General features: G+C 36.7%; 1 protein-coding gene across 1 annotated transcript in view; it reads right to left on the bottom strand.

Moving 5' to 3' along the window:
* Positions 1–18,598, bottom strand: part of LOC149414175 (uncharacterized) — a 33,040-nt gene that overhangs the window by 11,917 nt on the left and 2,525 nt on the right. The window contains exon 2 of the mRNA XM_089643762.1: positions 1,503–1,606. Coding sequence (XP_089499888.1) covers positions 1,503–1,606 — 104 coding nt within the window. The remainder of the gene's footprint in view (positions 1–1,502; positions 1,607–18,598) is intronic.

Below are 18,598 nucleotides of genomic sequence, written 5' to 3'. Positions count from 1 at the left end.
GTATCCAGGGACAGCACACTATCCACTTGTTCTCCGGGGAGGAGCACATCTGAAAATACATCACATTGTACTTTAGTACTTGTGTTTGTCTGGTATCTGGCTACTAGTCCTGTCTCTTGCCCTGGTATCCAGGGACAGCACACTATCCACTTGTTCTCCGGGGAGGAGCACATCTGAAAATACATCACATTGTACTTTAGTACTTGTGTTTGTCTGGTATCTGGCTACTAGTCCTGTCTCTTGCCCTGGTATCCAGGGACAGCACACTATCCACTTGTTCTCCGGGGAGCTCTCATATAAACCATTGTATCTCCCTTACTGTCAAGGTGAGAAATCTCTATTATACTAAAATTAAGTCACTATCCGCGTCTATCTGTTTGTGCGCAACTTCTAAACTACGCAACGGATTTTGATATGGTTTTCACTATCATTTTCAGAGAATTTCATCCGGAAGGTTTATACGTATAATAAATGCAAATATAGAAACTAGAGAAAAGTCTCCAAGCAACGCGGAGTACACGTCAGCAAGTATGTTTGTAAGTCCCATTTAAAGTTGCAATCAACAGTCACTCCCAAATAAACATATTTACTAACTAGTTCAATACTATTGCATATGCAGCGCTGCAAAATGTTTTGATGAATACATGCAAACTTGTGAGATATTATTTCAGGCTTATTCAGAACTGAAGCATGTGGAGATCGTATGTGCATCAATTTAGTTTTCTTGGTATTTATGATTAGGCCTGCGTCGTGTGACCATTTTATCAGGGAAGTAAAGTCATGCTGCATATATTTAATAGCATTAGATAATTGATCATCAGAAATAACAAGAGCAGTGTCGTCTGCATATACAAAATGTTTTAACAATAAAAAAAGTTTTTTCATTATTGATACAAATATTATATCAAAATTCATTACTCTCAGTGAGATTATTGCTAATGTAAGCAATTTACATATCTTTAATAACTGTCAATAGTTTTGCTACTATATTCATTGTTCTGTGATCTAATTAACTTAACTTAAAAATGTAACTTAACCGTAATATGTATATATGTCAGCGACATGTCATTGGTACCAATTATTGTACTAACTATTATAACTTTGTAACTATTGTCATCTATGTAACTATGTACTGTTTGTTTCTGCAATAATAGTTTTTTGGTTTTACCTCATTTTTGTCGATCCCATATTTCAAATTCAGAAATAACAATATTATCTTCAACTAAAATTTTTTCCCCATATTTTTTGAATGATCACAAATTTGTAAATAATTGGTTTGTAACCGGATAAAAGACGTCTGAAACGGGAAACCGTCAAAAGTGGAAAAACATTTTAAATTGTTTTAATATCATTAATTTTGACCTTTTACTGTTGTGTTTTTGATTGTAAAATATCCACATAAGAATACCAAACCTATAATAATAACTTTGATGGATAATTTGATTTACGGATTAAGTTGACAAGCATAGAGGGACTATACAAGACTATCCATGTGACCTCACCTGTGCTGCTTTTCCTTGAATGGCCGATTCCAGGACCACGGGGCTCTTGAAGTAATGTGTGCAGACGCCAGGCTGATTGGTTTCAGCCACGACACAAAGGTTTCCTGAAACATAATAATTTAATAATTAATTAATAATTTTAATCCTATGTCTAGAATGTCTCGATCATACAATGATCTTGCTAAAACACACACTGTCATAGATATTTTTGCAAATAATATAACTTGTTTCACGAAATATCTCCACGATTTCTGTACTTAGAATAATAGTTCTGAAAAAAAGAACAATAAATAAATAAAAAAATTGTTTAGTGGCTTAGAATTTTTTTAAATATATACTCTTTAAATTTTTCTACTTTTTATGTGCTTCAATCTTTGTAATTAAGTTTTAAGTTTTGTATATAAATACTGTCATTGTTTTACATGTTTGCTTATGTGAATGTGCAAATGTGATTGCTGCAGACACATTAGTCTAGGGATATTTATAATTTTGTATTTTTATTTATTTTGTAATCCATAATCAATGTATTTATAAATATCCTGTTTGTGTCTCGAATAAAATAAAATAAAAATAAAAATAATATCAGAAAAAAGTGAGAAGAAGTGACAGAAAAAGAGAAGAACCCGCGACCTCTGGATTCGTAGTTGAGGACATTACCCCTCATTAGTCATTAGTTCACGATTACAGGTCGGTTTTTATTTGGCCATCTCAATGAGAATAATTCTTTCTTTTACATTAACTCCACACAGGATTATTTCACAAAATAATTTCCCTCAGGGAATATATCATCTTTGGGGATACTGTATCGAGGGTCTATTTTGAAGAAAAGTAGGAATGAACCTGGGCCTTGAAGAGAACTTTTTTGTAGGAGGGAGGAAACACAGCAAATCATTCCACAGCTCAGTTGGGACGCTAGTTATTTGGAGCATCTTCCATTGAAATACCGGTAGAACAAGGATAGCATTATCACCTGACGCTTGTGCTCTAAAGATTGCAATCTGTTTGTTAACAAACGAACGTTTTCAAATGAAACTGCCCGCTTTTGCGCAAAGTCAAGGTTTATTTTTGTATTTTGGGGCTCCAGACCAGAGGTGGATCCCATTTGTCTTTTCCTCAAGTTCCTAAGAATATTAAATGAAGGGCTCAGGCGTAAATAATGCTCATTTATATCAAAATTTATTTGATTACTAGCTGTACCCCGCAACGCGTGGCTGTGGCACAGCCGATCTGTGCAGATAGAGAAACCTGTCAAAGGAGACATCTTTATAATATAGATATATAAAAACACACGCATATTCGAATGCAACGTTATTTCAAAATTTCAAAGCAATCGGTGAAGCGCTTTCGGTGATTTAACATTTCGAACAAACATTAACATTTTTGTTTACATATAGATTCCGTAAACGGCAAAATAACATATTATAAACTATCTCTCTATCTTTGTAGGAAATATAGTGTCAAACCAAACTTGTCTTATAGGCATTCTATGAATTAGTTAGGCATTAATCTAAATAGTACAGAACTAGCGCAGACCCGTGAAAAATCATAGGATAGTCTGAATTCTTGACAAATCAGTTCCAATTTTGAAAATACGTTAATAATAATATGTAATGTACAAACTAACAAAAAGCGTATTTTCATAAAATAATTAAAATACACTTTTGGCAAGTTATGCTTCTAAATATTAAAACAAATTATTTGTTTGCGCCCGTAAATACGCAATATGAATAAATTGTTTTCTCAATTCTTTCAAGAGAGGCATACAAATACAATATTGGATGGAATTATCAATACAATATTGTAATTGAATGAATTTCTTGAAAGAATTGGGTTTTGAGTGAATTTAAATACAATAATTAAATTAACGCCATCTATGGATGCGTATATTATAATTTACGTTGCATTTCACCTTAATACAAGATTTTCGGAAACCGTCAATTTCACGGGTTAAACTATTAAGATTAAAAATACAGCATAAAAGAAAAAAAAAATTTACTGTAATAACATTATTCAGTGTGTCGGGTATAATGATATTTATGAATGTACACGGTGTCCGGAAACTCGTAGAACAACATATAAATTAATTCCAATAATTCAGGGCTGTCAATTAGCGATTTCATAATTTTGAATAAGAATAATATATTGATCAAAATTGTTCTATTCGATAGTTTGAGAAGTTTGGTTTCGGTACATAAGTTATTATAATTTATAAATTCGATGGAAATATTCATTTTAAAATTGATGTACTAAAGAAATTTATTGTGTACCTTTTCTAAGGCTTGAGAATGGACTTTGTAGAACGGTGACCATACTGTTGAATTATATTTTAATTAACTTGGTACTAATGAGCAATATAGATGTTTTAAAGTTAACACATTTTTAAACTTTGCCCCCATTCTCAAAATAAAAGCGAGCATTCTCTTTGCATCGTTTGTAGTTTCATCGATGTGTAAGTTAAACAGACTAATGCTACAACTTAAAGATACTTTAGCTGATAATACAGTAAATATTCAACATGTAAATCACTTTTTGACCTGCTCTGGGAATGATTTTTTTATGAAAAATTTCCACAAATTTTCCAAATTAAAATTTTTCAATATGCCAATTTTTCCGAAAGAATTTTTTGCACAAAAAATAAAAAATTTCAACACGTAAAATTTCCAAACTTCACATAATATCAAAAAATAAACATTTTTATAAAGATTTCCCCACCAAATTTTTGATTATACAATTTTCCGGGATTTTTTTTCCTAAAAATAACAATTTCCCAACATGGAAAATTGAAATAGAAAAAAGATAAAAACATTTTTTTTAAATTACCGAAACATTTTCCTATTTTCTTGGAAGCATAAATGATTTTGTAATTTTTTTTTTCAAACATCAAAAAGTGACTTATCACATAGGTACTAAATAAAAACCATTTGTGAATGCCTACGTTATATATGTATGTGTTATTTGGTTCATTTTAAATCCACTGGACGGATAAATACTAACATATAAGTTTGGGAGTTTCTATTAACTAAGAAATTTACTACCAAAAGACTTGAGAAATCAAAGAATTACGCCGAAATACTGTTTATTTTGAAATAAAATCCATAACCATAATTTGCCAGACTTGTCAACTCAAGTCAGGGCATTGAAGTTTTTGGTATAAATCTTAGGACGGGTTGTTTCATGGAATTTAAACCCTTCATCAAATTTCAAAGTCGTTTTTCAAGTTCTTTGAATGTTCTGCTATTATTTCGGTTTTGTGTAGCAATAATCATATAAACATTGAAATTTGATGACTTGTTCAAATGACTTGCAGCACCGTCACAAGTCACCGGGAAGTGAAGTTTATTAAACATGACAGGAAAATAGTCATATATGATGTTGGGTTACTAAGTTAGTTTTTTCAGAACAATTATTATTTTTAATTTTGGAAAACGTTATGTTTAGTTTTCTTTTTGATTTTGTTATTCGAGTTTGGAAATTTTTCATCGTGGATCCTTTATTTTGCTGAAAAAATTTCCTCGGGAAAAATTTGTCAGAAAAAAGGTGGGGAATTTTTTTAAAAAAGAATTATTATAGTTTATGTATGAAGTTTGAAAAAAAAATAATTGAAAGATCAATTATTCTTCTAAGAAAATATGAAAATTTAATTTCGGGAAATTCTTATAAATATATTTATCTTTTGATATTATGTGTAAAAATTTTCCATGGTGGGAAATTGTTATTTAAAAAAAAAAAAATCCGGGAAAATTGTATAATCGATAATTGGTGGGGAAATCTTTATCAAAATATTTATTTTTTTGATATTATGTGAAGCTTGGAAATTTTTTATTTTTTGTGAAAAAAATTATTTTGGAAAAATTGGTATATCGAAAAATTTTGATTTGGAAAATTGGTCGAAATTTTTTCATAAAAGAATCATTCCCCCGAGCAGGTCAAAAAGTGATTTTCATGTTAAATATTAACTGTATTATTAGCACAAGTAGCTTTAAGTTGTGGCATTACTAAATAACTAACTGAGTTCAAAATTTCCAAAATAATCAATATTTTGTGGTTCAAAAATCACTGATTACAAAAATGAGTCCAGCGGACCACAAAATATGTATTATTTCGGAAAAAATTTAAGATTTTCAAATGAAAATTTAAACTTGGTTAGTTATTTAGTAAGTCACTTAATCTAATAATACAGAAAATATTTAACATGAAAAAACGCGCTAATACATTCGGTAGAATGACCCAAAATAATTTTTCCTTTTATATTATAATATTTGGCTAATTTATATAGCGTCATTTTCGTGAAAAATTACCTAAGGGCGCTGTACAAATTATCTCAAGGGCGCTGTACAAATTTATTTATTGAATTAGTGATGTTTGGAAATTTTCCATTTTGGGAAAATGGAAAAATCATTTTGTTAAATTATATTAACAGATTATTTTCACAGGGATATGAGGTTTTTTTGGTAATACATTTGTATGTATTAAAAGTGAGAAAAGATGACGGTCATTTAATATGTCAATTTGTGACAGAAAAAGGAGATCTGGTTGTTCATATTATAGGTTATAATGTGATTGGTCAGAGGGAGAAAACATATGTCGGGAAAACAGAATCTCTCTGGCAGCAGTTTATAACATTTTGGATTAAGCAGATATCAATGCATGGATTTTGTATAGAGACCAGTGGCGCACCACAAAAATATACATTTATAGAAGAGTTTCCAAGAAGACAAAGAGAAGCATTGTGTAATGGTATGTAATTACTTCAACTGGTGACTCTACTGGTACTGCCTCAAGCACTCTACATTATAAGAGTTAATGAGTAAATCGTGACAAACCTTCCAATATTAAGGACTGCACCTCGCGGCAGGAACAGTACAGAAATGGACTACGAAGTGTGTTAAATATTTAAGTGTATCACAAGTCATTAGATTGCACCTCACAAAGGAAAAACAATAGGAAACAGACAGCTTCTTGACAGGATAAAAATAATTCTTTCGTGCTAATATTTTTCACCAGACGTTCGTTGTATATAAAAAAGTCGAGTTCGTTATTCAAAATCAAATTATTTCTGAAAAATGTTGCGCAAAGTGGTATTAGTATTTATGTTTTTTGTATTTTATGCGGAAACTTCATTGGTTCATGCAACCACGTATTATGTCATTATTTTGATAAAATATGTGTTCGTTTTTTTCCGTAGTAAACTAAAATCAAAATGTCGACATTTTTCGAGAAAACTGAAAAACGATGATTAAAATAATATGTTATCAGTTGGGACTATTGTGCAATATTCAAAAATAACGAAATATTGAGGTCACTAATTAAGTAACCATTTTTTTTTGTTTTCACACATACCTACAGAGAATTTAAAATTTTTAAATAATAATAATGCATTGCATATTTCAATTCTGTAAACAATAAGACAAAATCTTGTGTACGTGATTGTAGTAAAATGAAAAAAATTGATATAAATTTTTCAATTGACTGTTGAATTAGGAAGTGACCATTGCAGATGTAATGGACCTGTTTGGGGTAAAGGAACGTAAAGAATTTTTTTTTTTTCATAAATTAAAATACGTTCAGAGAATAGGGAGAAACGAACAGACTATGGACATCTCTGGGACATACTAGAAGCTTTATTATAGAAACCTACGTCGGTAATAGGTGTTAACCACGTAATAATTGAAAAGAGGCGTGATGGAGCTCAACGAATCAGATCATTCCCAAAATCAATTAAATAATTTTTCGCCAATCACGGAGACTAAGGGCGGTCTAAAGACACGAAACACTCTAGGTTGATTTACTGTTGAGCTAACCTTGGGATCCGGTCTCACGATGCGTGTAAGGGCACTTGGAGAACGACGATAAATTTGCATTCTAAGGTAGAAACGAAGCGATACCCAACCATCGATAACGAAACAGGGGGGTGACGGTTTGGCGAAAGAAGATGGTTTTTTAGAATGTTTTGGTCCAGAAGACATATTACGAGGTGATCCTCATAGAGAGAATTGTTTACGATCGCTGAGGTTCTGAGTGCTATTTCAAGTGTTGACAATGGACACGAATTTTAACTTAAGATGGGATGTTTGGCCGAAATTGCCTAATTATATTAACACGGGGGAGATGCAAGTTGGGTAATTAAGAAAAGACATAAAAGTTAATGGGTCACGAAGTCTTTGATTAACGATCAAAATTTTACGACCTTTTTTGCGCGTAAACAAAGTTACGAGGATAATATATTGAAATTCCTGGAAAAAAGTATATGGGTTGGGCTAAAACTAGACGCAAAAAAACTGTAAAAACAGGGATGTACTGGGCGTAGATCACCGAAAAGAAAGGACCAGGAATCGAAAAGAAACCCGAAAGGTAGTTTAGCTCATGATGGAAGAGGTGTCACCGACTCGGGTAGTGGACAGCGATGGGTTACGAAAAATTACCAGAAGATATGCGGCGGATATCACGAAAAGAGTCAAAACAGGTAGGCGAAATTACAAAAAACGTGTCGAATCAAATTTTGGAACGAATGCCTACGTATGTCATCACCGAGAGGAAGGTATATGTGTCCTGGGATCACCCACGGATCGTGTAGACACCAATCAAATGCTAGAAGGCAGCACACAAGGAAGGATACTGGATTGCGCAAGCGCTGGACATAATAGGTGAAAAGCTTCCGTTAGTTGGGATAATTTATCGATTATATTATCGATATCAATAGCGAATTTCTCGGAAAGATTTCGAAAACAACGATATAGAAATGAGCTACACCTAGTCTATAGGCCGGAAATCAACCAATATTACGGACACAACACGTGTACGAAAAAAAAATAATCAAATAATTTTGCGCAATAATCTACATCGCCGAAAATCATTTACGGGAGGGCGCCCGGAAGTCAGGTCACCGAGTACACGCCTGTACCCGTCTCGGCAGAGGGTAGGTGTTTACCCCAACTCGGAAGGCGAGAACAAAAAAAATCTGAAACGGGATTATGCAATTCTAAACTTAACGGGGAGTGAAACCTCGAATTCATAAAGACGAAAGTCGCACAAATTTTAAGTCGATTTATTCGAAAGAAAACATTATTAAATAGCGTTGTTAGGAGGGAATCGGGGCTTTTTCGTTTTAACTTGGTTGGGGTCGGTCTTCGAGAACTTAACGTCGCGACAGTTTGGTGTGCTATCTTTAAACTAAACTGATAGAGTTTTAAATATAGTGAAGTTGTGGTTTTAATATTAATTGAAATAATTGAAGTGTTTTAAAATTTAATTAGATTCAACCAAAAAAAAAGGGTAGACTCATAATTAGACGATACTAAATTCACGGGTTGGAGTCTCTTGGTTCAGACTAATATAGAACGATGAAACTCAACTGCAGTAATGTTTAATAATAACGCGTGTGCCATTAGAGGAGAAAAAAAATAGAGAACCATAATAATTATCAAATGACCTGACGAAAACGGCTAAGACAAAGTTCTAAAAATTTTGTGAAATTGAAGAGACAGCGTACATTGATCAAAAAGAAATAATAATAAAAATCGTGTAGAAACGCGGCGAATGAGTTTACTCGGAGAGTAGAATTTAATAAGAGCTAAATACATCATTCGTAAATCACATGTGGACCTTCTGGTCAAAATTAATAATAATTCATTTCCAATATATAAAACGTAGAGTAAATTGCTCATTTGAATTGGGGGTATAGACAGTGTTTTCCTTGCGAACACGGGAAGGATTTTAACGGTCTACACGATATAAGAATTGAGTGAAAAAAAATCGAAGTGAACGTGGCAGATAATATATGAAAGGTTCTAGGGAGGGGAAGGGGGTTTTGGGTAGATCTCGGCAAATACTTAGATACTCTAAAATAGTCGATAGGGAGAGATATCTAGACTAGGTACAGTGGAGGCCAACAAATACCTATGCATGTCAACTATCAACTTACGGTTAGGGAGGAAGAGATATTCTATTGAAAGAAATGATCCGCTTAAACATTCCGAAATCTAGTATTCGGTAATTTATGTGCTATCTACGGGGCGGCGTATGAAAGTGGAAATTTTAGCTAGAAAATTAGACCCAATATGGTTATAGTTCCTACTGGCGAGTAGACGGGTGACATAGATAATCGATTTCGAATTTAATACGAACCCTTAACGGCTTAGGGGCTTCTACATCCTACCTACAGCCCCTGGACGTGGATTAATGTACATGTCGTCGATATCCCGACTGGACTGGTAATATTACGATTTTGGGTGAGTGATCTTGCATGAATATATATTTCCAGAACGTTAAAATTGCGACGAAGATGGGGCTGCAACTGATAAAATAGTATCACATTTAGAACTGTTTGCTTGCTTCTAACAGCTGTGTTTAGCACGAGGCCAATGACCCACTTATTTGTAAGCAGTTAGTGGCGACACACGACCCAAAAGGAAAAAAAGGGACCCCATAAATCACTCGACGTCCGTGCCTGACGACAAAAGTCGTACACTCTACCGAGTTGGCGGCCGCGCAGAGGCACCTCAAATCAACATGGAAGCGACTAGCTGCAACCAACTCATGCTCAAAACAAATAAAAAAATAAAATTAATAATATTTGTATAACCTTATATGTTCACTAACAAATTCCTACATACCTTTGGCCTCGGCTTAGAACTCACCGTTGGAGTATGTTGTCCGTAAGCTGTCTTGGGAAAGCACACAACTTCCTCGGCTCAGAAGATTTTCTACTTTCCTCATCACGCGATTTCGGGGCGTCAACGTTGTATGGAGAATCACGAAGAGTTCGGGGGGTCATCCCTTTTCGCGGAACCGGGTCGGATGAGAGGACACGAGAGGCAGTATGAAAATTAATGTCAAGTTGGAATGTTTGGGCCTTGGTTCGCTGCGAAGGCGTTTAATTGAACGGGCTCCAAGTCTTTCAAAATCGCGTGGAGGGGACGTCGGCGTGATGAACGAGGGTTCAAAATCGGAGGACGAACACATACTAAAGCGGGGTTTACCCGGAGGTTGATGCAACTCGACTGGAAAACCCTCGAGATCCTTTGCAGCATCCTTCGTGAGGTGGATAGTAGGCCTGGCGGCTAGTGGACGTTGAAAGCCTCACCAGAACAAACCTATTTGAAACATGCACGCGTTTAGCATCATGACAAGGGACGCAATGAAAAATTCCCCTTTTACAGTCAGTAAAGTAGTCCGTTGGAGGAAGCGGGGCGGGGTGATTTGGGATATTCCAACAGGTGCATTACCTCTCCCTCTGACGTGAGCGGTCCGGAGGTGTCAAGGCGACTATAAGAAGAAGTTAGACCAGACCTCGGGGAAAGCCAGACACGTATTGGTTCTTGGGGTTTTGCATTTGGAAGAATAGCGACCATTTCATTTGGGGCAGTGAGGTGCCGACCCAGTTTGCAAAAAAAAAACCTTTTTTTTTCTCGTCATTTAATCCGTTCCCATCTCCTTTTCTCTCGTTTCCACTTCCATCCGCAACACCCAAAGTTTACTAACCACAGCTAAATCCATTTATCTAGTTTTAGTACATCGTTACAGAGGTCGACGAGAGAGTCCCAGTACTTATGCGGAAACAACACACTATTCAACGAAGGGTTTAATAGCCCGTACACAAGAGGGGGGGGGGGGGTTCGGTTCTATGTCACAATCTAGAATTTATAAACACGGGGACATTAGGTAAGGGCGGGGATACAAGGAAATTGTAAAGATATGATATAAGCTGTTAGGTCGATTAGTAATAGGGTCCAGTATTCGAAAGTTAGGTGAGACACGTACTCGTTCCTTGTAGAACTCGCTGAGGGTCGATGGACGTTTTCCCCACGCTTTGGCTAAAAAGAACCGGGAGTTACCACAGAAAGGAGACATTAAATACCTACCACCCCATAGCGGGGGGGGCTTCGAATTAACAAATCACACAACGTGAAGTTAAGGGATTTATTGTAGATCAACCCCAAAGCGTAGGCCTTATTTTACTGTGTGCGATACCACAGGGGCGGGGAATATTCAGAGTTAGCTAGGCCCAGCACGATATCGTTTTGCAAAAGCGAAACTGAACGCTGGAGAGAAGGAGGTATAAAAAACCTCATTCAAGCGAGTTAGGACAATTAGGGGGTCGAGTCAACACATTTGGTGCCTTGAGAACCAGGAGCCGAGAGTTTTACAAGTTGGGGTGGCTTCATTGACCTTATAAGCGATAGAGGTACGAGTATGGTGTCTCAAGAAAAAAAAACATGTCAGGAGCGAATAGAAAAAAAATAGGTCGAAACGAATGTGGGTCAGTTGTAAAATAGTCTAGACAGGTGAACAAAAATTAAGCTGGACGCACTGTTAGACTCTAGTGTCATTTGTGATTTAATTACTTACGATGGAGACGGCGAGGCGCCGGACAATAGTGGAAAAAAAAAAGGTTACCTACTCTTACGTATCTACAGCCGGTGGTAGATTTATCGCTCTGAACACGGCAGGGATGTCGGTCGGCTGTTTGTTGGGACTCGTGTGGCGCCGTTTTGGGTAAAGTCGCCTCAGGCGCGCCGTACAAATGAATAAAGAGAATTAATACACAATACGGTAGTTAGTAATGAATAATATAAATTGAGTACTTTCACGAGACTAATAATAAAAGGGAAAGGTTACACAGTTAAATGGAAAAAAAAAACGTAAGCTGATGTTAATCAACATTTCATGAGAAAAAAAAAGAGAAAATAAATAAATAGACAAGTTAATTACGGAATCTTTATTTGAGTGGAGGTTTGTATTAGTTGATATTGCGAAATGTACGCCAACCTTCGATAAGGAAAAAATATACAAATCAGTTAAATGATCATAATTTGAGAAGGGCTCGCATTTAGATGGTGAAACGTAAAGCATCTGACTAGTATTTTGTAGACCGCTTGAAAAAAAAATAATATGAAATGAATATTATTCAAACATTTTAAATGCCTTACGAAAGTGGGTAAAAACCGTACTAATATCGGTTTGTCGTTTCGAAGAGACCTATCGATGGTCACTTGAAAATTATTGCAAGCTAAAAGGAACTAATAGACCTTTTCATGATTTACAACGGTCGGGTCATAAATCTTAGAAAGAAAAAAATATCCACCGAGCATTTGCGAGACGATTTGTAGTACATAAAAACGGTTTGTTATCTTTGGATAGCGTGATATTAAGGGGAAACCTAACCGGTGAACATTTTGAAGGAAACAGCTTCGAAAATACAAGCTTTCATACAAAAGGGATCCGTCTATCCTCTTAATATAGAGTTAAACTTCGCAATGGGTGGTGATAACAGATAACAGATATTGTATGAGCTTTTGTACGACGTAGTTTGGAAACGTTATGCGTGCAGACATCGGTAGTCTCGGAATGTGTATATTACAAAATGGTCGGTAGATAACGGTTTTTCGATACCTAGCAAGCAATATAAAGAGGGAGAAAGTGTGAGATGGTAATAATAATAATAAGGTAAACCGAAGACTAGTGAGATTTGACTTGGTTACGAATCGGGACAGCCGGGATAGTGAGAGAGGGGAGATAATAATTATTTTGTTATGTTTTCGAAAAGGTTTAAATTAAACGTAGTGAGTACAAGCAGGGATACAATACGTTTGCGTACCACGACGAGTTCATTAAACCTACAGTGAACATTACCGGTGATTACTATTACATGTTTTTCGGTGAAATAAATGCAGTGTTCTTGTGAAGTGAATAGTTACAACCATTGGATATAATCTAACTTATTATTTGAATAAAGTGAAAACAGTGATATTATGAGAAAACTACAGCGTGAAATAGTGACTAAATTCTGTGAATAAGAATAAATAAATCCGTTTCAATTAGTTCAACAAGTAAACAAAACACGTTCGGTACAATACGAATATTAAAACAAAAGATAGGTAGTCTCGCAAAGCTACTACTTGGATGACTTAGTCATATATTTGTGCGGAAATTTCGATGAACATCTAGGACACGTAAGTGCAGTTTTAGGGAGGTTGCGTGTCCAATTCAATAAACCAGATTTAATCCAATTCAAGTTTTATCAAGGCTTATTGATAACCGGCCACACATACGGATTATTATTTATTAAAGAAAACGAAAAAATTATAGTCACGCGAGAATTCAAAAAAAAAACAGGAAAAAAAAAAAACCACATGCAAAATAGCTACGCGTTTTAAATAGATTCAAGTTGCGTGCATATAAAAATGGGAAAAAAAAAACATACAACCAAAACTTCAGTCAGGTACCCATAGAACTTTGCTTCGACCCTTTGGGGGTGCAACAAAAACTTAGCCATAAATGTGTAGTTAAGAGGAAACACGTTTACTGACGAAGCGCCTAGAATATAAAGCAAAGTTACGAGTTTTGTGACAAATGAAACCGTGTTTCGTCTTAATGAAATCACGAGTGGTAGGAGGCGGCAGATTTATGAATGGCATTGTGCCTTACGTTTTGTTTAAAGGCATTTGAGTTAAGACACGTACAGGGGCGAACTTCGTGGGAAGCAGATAAGCCAAAAATTAACGGAAGATTGGAAAGAAAAAAAAAGGAAAAGACCCATTCTAGAATTTATTTTGCATTTAGGGAAAATAGGAACATCTCCTCTTAGGGAGGTAAGGGGTACGCAACCTTTGGAGTACGAAAAAAAAAATTTGAAAAAGGAAGAAAAATGAGTCAATCTAAACCTATTGTTAGTAATGATTTCACCAAATAAACACCAAAACGTGTTTATCCGCTGTAATCCTTACTAAAGGGAGGCTGTAATGGACCTGTTTGGGGTAAAGGAACGTAAAGAATTTTTTTTTTTTCATAAATTAAAATACGTTCAGAGAATAGGGAGAAACGAACAGACTATGGACATCTCTGGGACATACTAGAAGCTTTATTATAGAAACCTACGTCGGTAATAGGTGTTAACCACGTAATAATTGAAAAGAGGCGTGATGGAGCTCAACGAATCAGATCATTCCCAAAATCAATTAAATAATTTTTCGCCAATCACGGAGACTAAGGGCGGTCTAAAGACACGAAACACTCTAGGTTGATTTACTGTTGAGCTAACCTTGGGATCCGGTCTCACGATGCGTGTAAGGGCACTTGGAGAACGACGATAAATTTGCATTCTAAGGTAGAAACGAAGCGATACCCAACCATCGATAACGAAACAGGGGGGTGACGGTTTGGCGAAAGAAGATGGTTTTTTAGAATGTTTTGGTCCAGAAGACATATTACGAGGTGATCCTCATAGAGAGAATTGTTTACGATCGCTGAGGTTCTGAGTGCTATTTCAAGTGTTGACAATGGACACGAATTTTAACTTAAGATGGGATGTTTGGCCGAAATTGCCTAATTATATTAACACGGGGGAGATGCAAGTTGGGTAATTAAGAAAAGACATAAAAGTTAATGGGTCACGAAGTCTTTGATTAACGATCAAAATTTTACGACCTTTTTTGCGCGTAAACAAAGTTACGAGGATAATATATTGAAATTCCTGGAAAAAAGTATATGGGTTAGGCTAAAACTAGACGCAAAAAAACTGTAAAAACAGGGATGTACTGGGCGTAGATCACCGAAAAGAAAGGACCAGGAATCGAAAAGAAACCCGAAAGGTAGTTTAGCTCATGATGGAAGAGGTGTCACCGACTCGGGTAGTGGACAGCGATGGGTTACGAAAAATTACCAGAAGATATGCGGCGGATATCACGAAAAGAGTCAAAACAGGTAGGCGAAATTACAAAAAACGTGTCGAATCAAATTTTGGAACGAATGCCTACGTATGTCATCACCGAGAGGAAGGTATATGTGTCCTGGGATCACCCACGGATCGTGTAGACACCAATCAAATGCTAGAAGGCAGCACACAAGGAAGGATACTGGATTGCGCAAGCGCTGGACATAATAGGTGAAAAGCTTCCGTTAGTTGGGATAATTTATCGATTATATTATCGATATCAATAGCGAATTTCTCGGAAAGATTTCGAAAACAACGATATAGAAATGAGCTACACCTAGTCTATAGGCCGGAAATCAACCAATATTACGGACACAACACGTGTACGAAAAAAAAATAATCAAATAATTTTGCGCAATAATCTACATCGCCGAAAATCATTTACGGGAGGGCGCCCGGAAGTCAGGTCACCGAGTACACGCCTGTACCCGTCTCGGCAGAGGGTAGGTGTTTACCCCAACTCGGAAGGCGAGAACAAAAAAAATCTGAAACGGGATTATGCAATTCTAAACTTAACGGGGAGTGAAACCTCGAATTCATAAAGACGAAAGTCGCACAAATTTTAAGTCGATTTATTCGAAAGAAAACATTATTAAATAGCGTTGTTAGGAGGGAATCGGGGCTTTTTCGTTTTAACTTGGTTGGGGTCGGTCTTCGAGAACTTAACGTCGCGACAGTTTGGTGTGCTATCTTTAAACTAAACTGATAGAGTTTTAAATATAGTGAAGTTGTGGTTTTAATATTAATTGAAATAATTGAAGTGTTTTAAAATTTAATTAGATTCAACCAAAAAAAAAGGGTAGACTCATAATTAGACGATACTAAATTCACGGGTTGGAGTCTCTTGGTTCAGACTAATATAGAACGATGAAACTCAACTGCAGTAATGTTTAATAATAACGCGTGTGCCATTAGAGGAGAAAAAAAATAGAGAACCATAATAATTATCAAATGACCTGACGAAAACGGCTAAGACAAAGTTCTAAAAATTTTGTGAAATTGAAGAGACAGCGTACATTGATCAAAAAGAAATAATAATAAAAATCGTGTAGAAACGCGGCGAATGAGTTTACTCGGAGAGTAGAATTTAATAAGAGCTAAATACATCATTCGTAAATCACATGTGGACCTTCTGGTCAAAATTAATAATAATTCATTTCCAATATATAAAACGTAGAGTAAATTGCTCATTTGAATTGGGGGTATAGACAGTGTTTTCCTTGCGAACACGGGAAGGATTTTAACGGTCTACACGATATAAGAATTGAGTGAAAAAAAATCGAAGTGAACGTGGCAGATAATATATGAAAGGTTCTAGGGAGGGGAAGGGGGTTTTGGGTAGATCTCGGCAAATACTTAGATACTCTAAAATAGTCGATAGGGAGAGATATCTAGACTAGGTACAGTGGAGGCCAACAAATACCTATGCATGTCAACTATCAACTTACGGTTAGGGAGGAAGAGATATTCTATTGAAAGAAATGATCCGCTTAAACATTCCGAAATCTAGTATTCGGTAATTTATGTGCTATCTACGGGGCGGCGTATGAAAGTGGAAATTTTAGCTAGAAAATTAGACCCAATATGGTTATAGTTCCTACTGGCGAGTAGACGGGTGACATAGATAATCGATTTCGAATTTAATACGAACCCTTAACGGCTTAGGGGCTTCTACATCCTACCTACAGCCCCTGGACGTGGATTAATGTACATGTCGTCGATATCCCGACTGGACTGGTAATATTACGATTTTGGGTGAGTGATCTTGCATGAATATATATTTCCAGAACGTTAAAATTGCGACGAAGATGGGGCTGCAACTGATAAAATAGTATCACATTTAGAACTGTTTGCTTGCTTCTAACAGCTGTGTTTAGCACGAGGCCAATGACCCACTTATTTGTAAGCAGTTAGTGGCGACACACGACCCAAAAGGAAAAAAAGGGACCCCATAAATCACTCGACGTCCGTGCCTGACGACAAAAGTCGTACACTCTACCGAGTTGGCGGCCGCGCAGAGGCACCTCAAATCAACATGGAAGCGACTAGCTGCAACCAACTCATGCTCAAAACAAATAAAAAAATAAAATTAATAATATTTGTATAACCTTATATGTTCACTAACAAATTCCTACATACCTTTGGCCTCGGCTTAGAACTCACCGTTGGAGTATGTTGTCCGTAAGCTGTCTTGGGAAAGCACACAACTTCCTCGGCTCAGAAGATTTTCTACTTTCCTCATCACGCGATTTCGGGGCGTCAACGTTGTATGGAGAATCACGAAGAGTTCGGGGGGTCATCCCTTTTCGCGGAACCGGGTCGGATGAGAGGACACGAGAGGCAGTATGAAAATTAATGTCAAGTTGGAATGTTTGGGCCTTGGTTCGCTGCGAAGGCGTTTAATTGAACGGGCTCCAAGTCTTTCAAAATCGCGTGGAGGGGACGTCGGCGTGATGAACGAGGGTTCAAAATCGGAGGACGAACACATACTAAAGCGGGGTTTACCCGGAGGTTGATGCAACTCGACTGGAAAACCCTCGAGATCCTTTGCAGCATCCTTCGTGAGGTGGATAGTAGGCCTGGCGGCTAGTGGACGTTGAAAGCCTCACCAGAACAAACCTATTTGAAACATGCACGCGTTTAGCATCATGACAAGGGACGCAATGAAAAATTCCCCTTTTACAGTCAGTAAAGTAGTCCGTTGGAGGAAGCGGGGCGGGGTGATTTGGGATATTCCAACAGGTGCATTACCTCTCCCTCTGACGTGAGCGGTCCGGAGGTGTCAAGGCGACTATAAGAAGAAGTTAGACCAGACCTCGGGGAAAGCCAGACACGTATTGGTTCTTGGGGTTTTGCATTTGGAAGAATAGCGACCATTTCATTTGGGGCAGTGAGGTGCCGACCCAGTTTGCAAAAAAAAAACCTTTTTTTTTCTCGTCATTTAATCCGTTCCCATCTCCTTTTCTCTCGTTTCCACTTCCATCCGCAACACCCAAAGTTTACTAACCACAGCTAAATCCATTTATCTAGTTTTAGTACATCGTTACAGAGGTCGACGAGAGAGTCCCAGTACTTATGCGGAAACAACACACTATTCAACGAAGGGTTTAATAGCCCGTACACAAGAGGGGGGGGGGGGGGTTCGGTTCTATGTCACAATCTAGAATTTATAAACACGGGGACATTAGGTAAGGGCGGGGATACAAGGAAATTGTAAAGATATGATATAAGCTGTTAGGTCGATTAGTAATAGGGTCCAGTATTCGAAAGTTAGGTGAGACACGTACTCGTTCCTTGTAGAACTCGCTGAGGGTCGATGGACGTTTTCCCCACGCTTTGGCTAAAAAGAACCGGGAGTTACCACAGAAAGGAGACATTAAATACC

The sequence above is a fragment of the Hesperophylax consimilis genome, chromosome 20, assembly GCF_061612785.1.
Source record: "Hesperophylax consimilis isolate HC1 chromosome 20, BYU_Hcon_1.0, whole genome shotgun sequence".
Taxonomy (NCBI): domain Eukaryota; kingdom Metazoa; phylum Arthropoda; class Insecta; order Trichoptera; family Limnephilidae; genus Hesperophylax; species Hesperophylax consimilis.
Note: the sequence above shows the minus strand (reverse complement) of the source record. Positions and strands in the feature narration are given on the sequence as shown.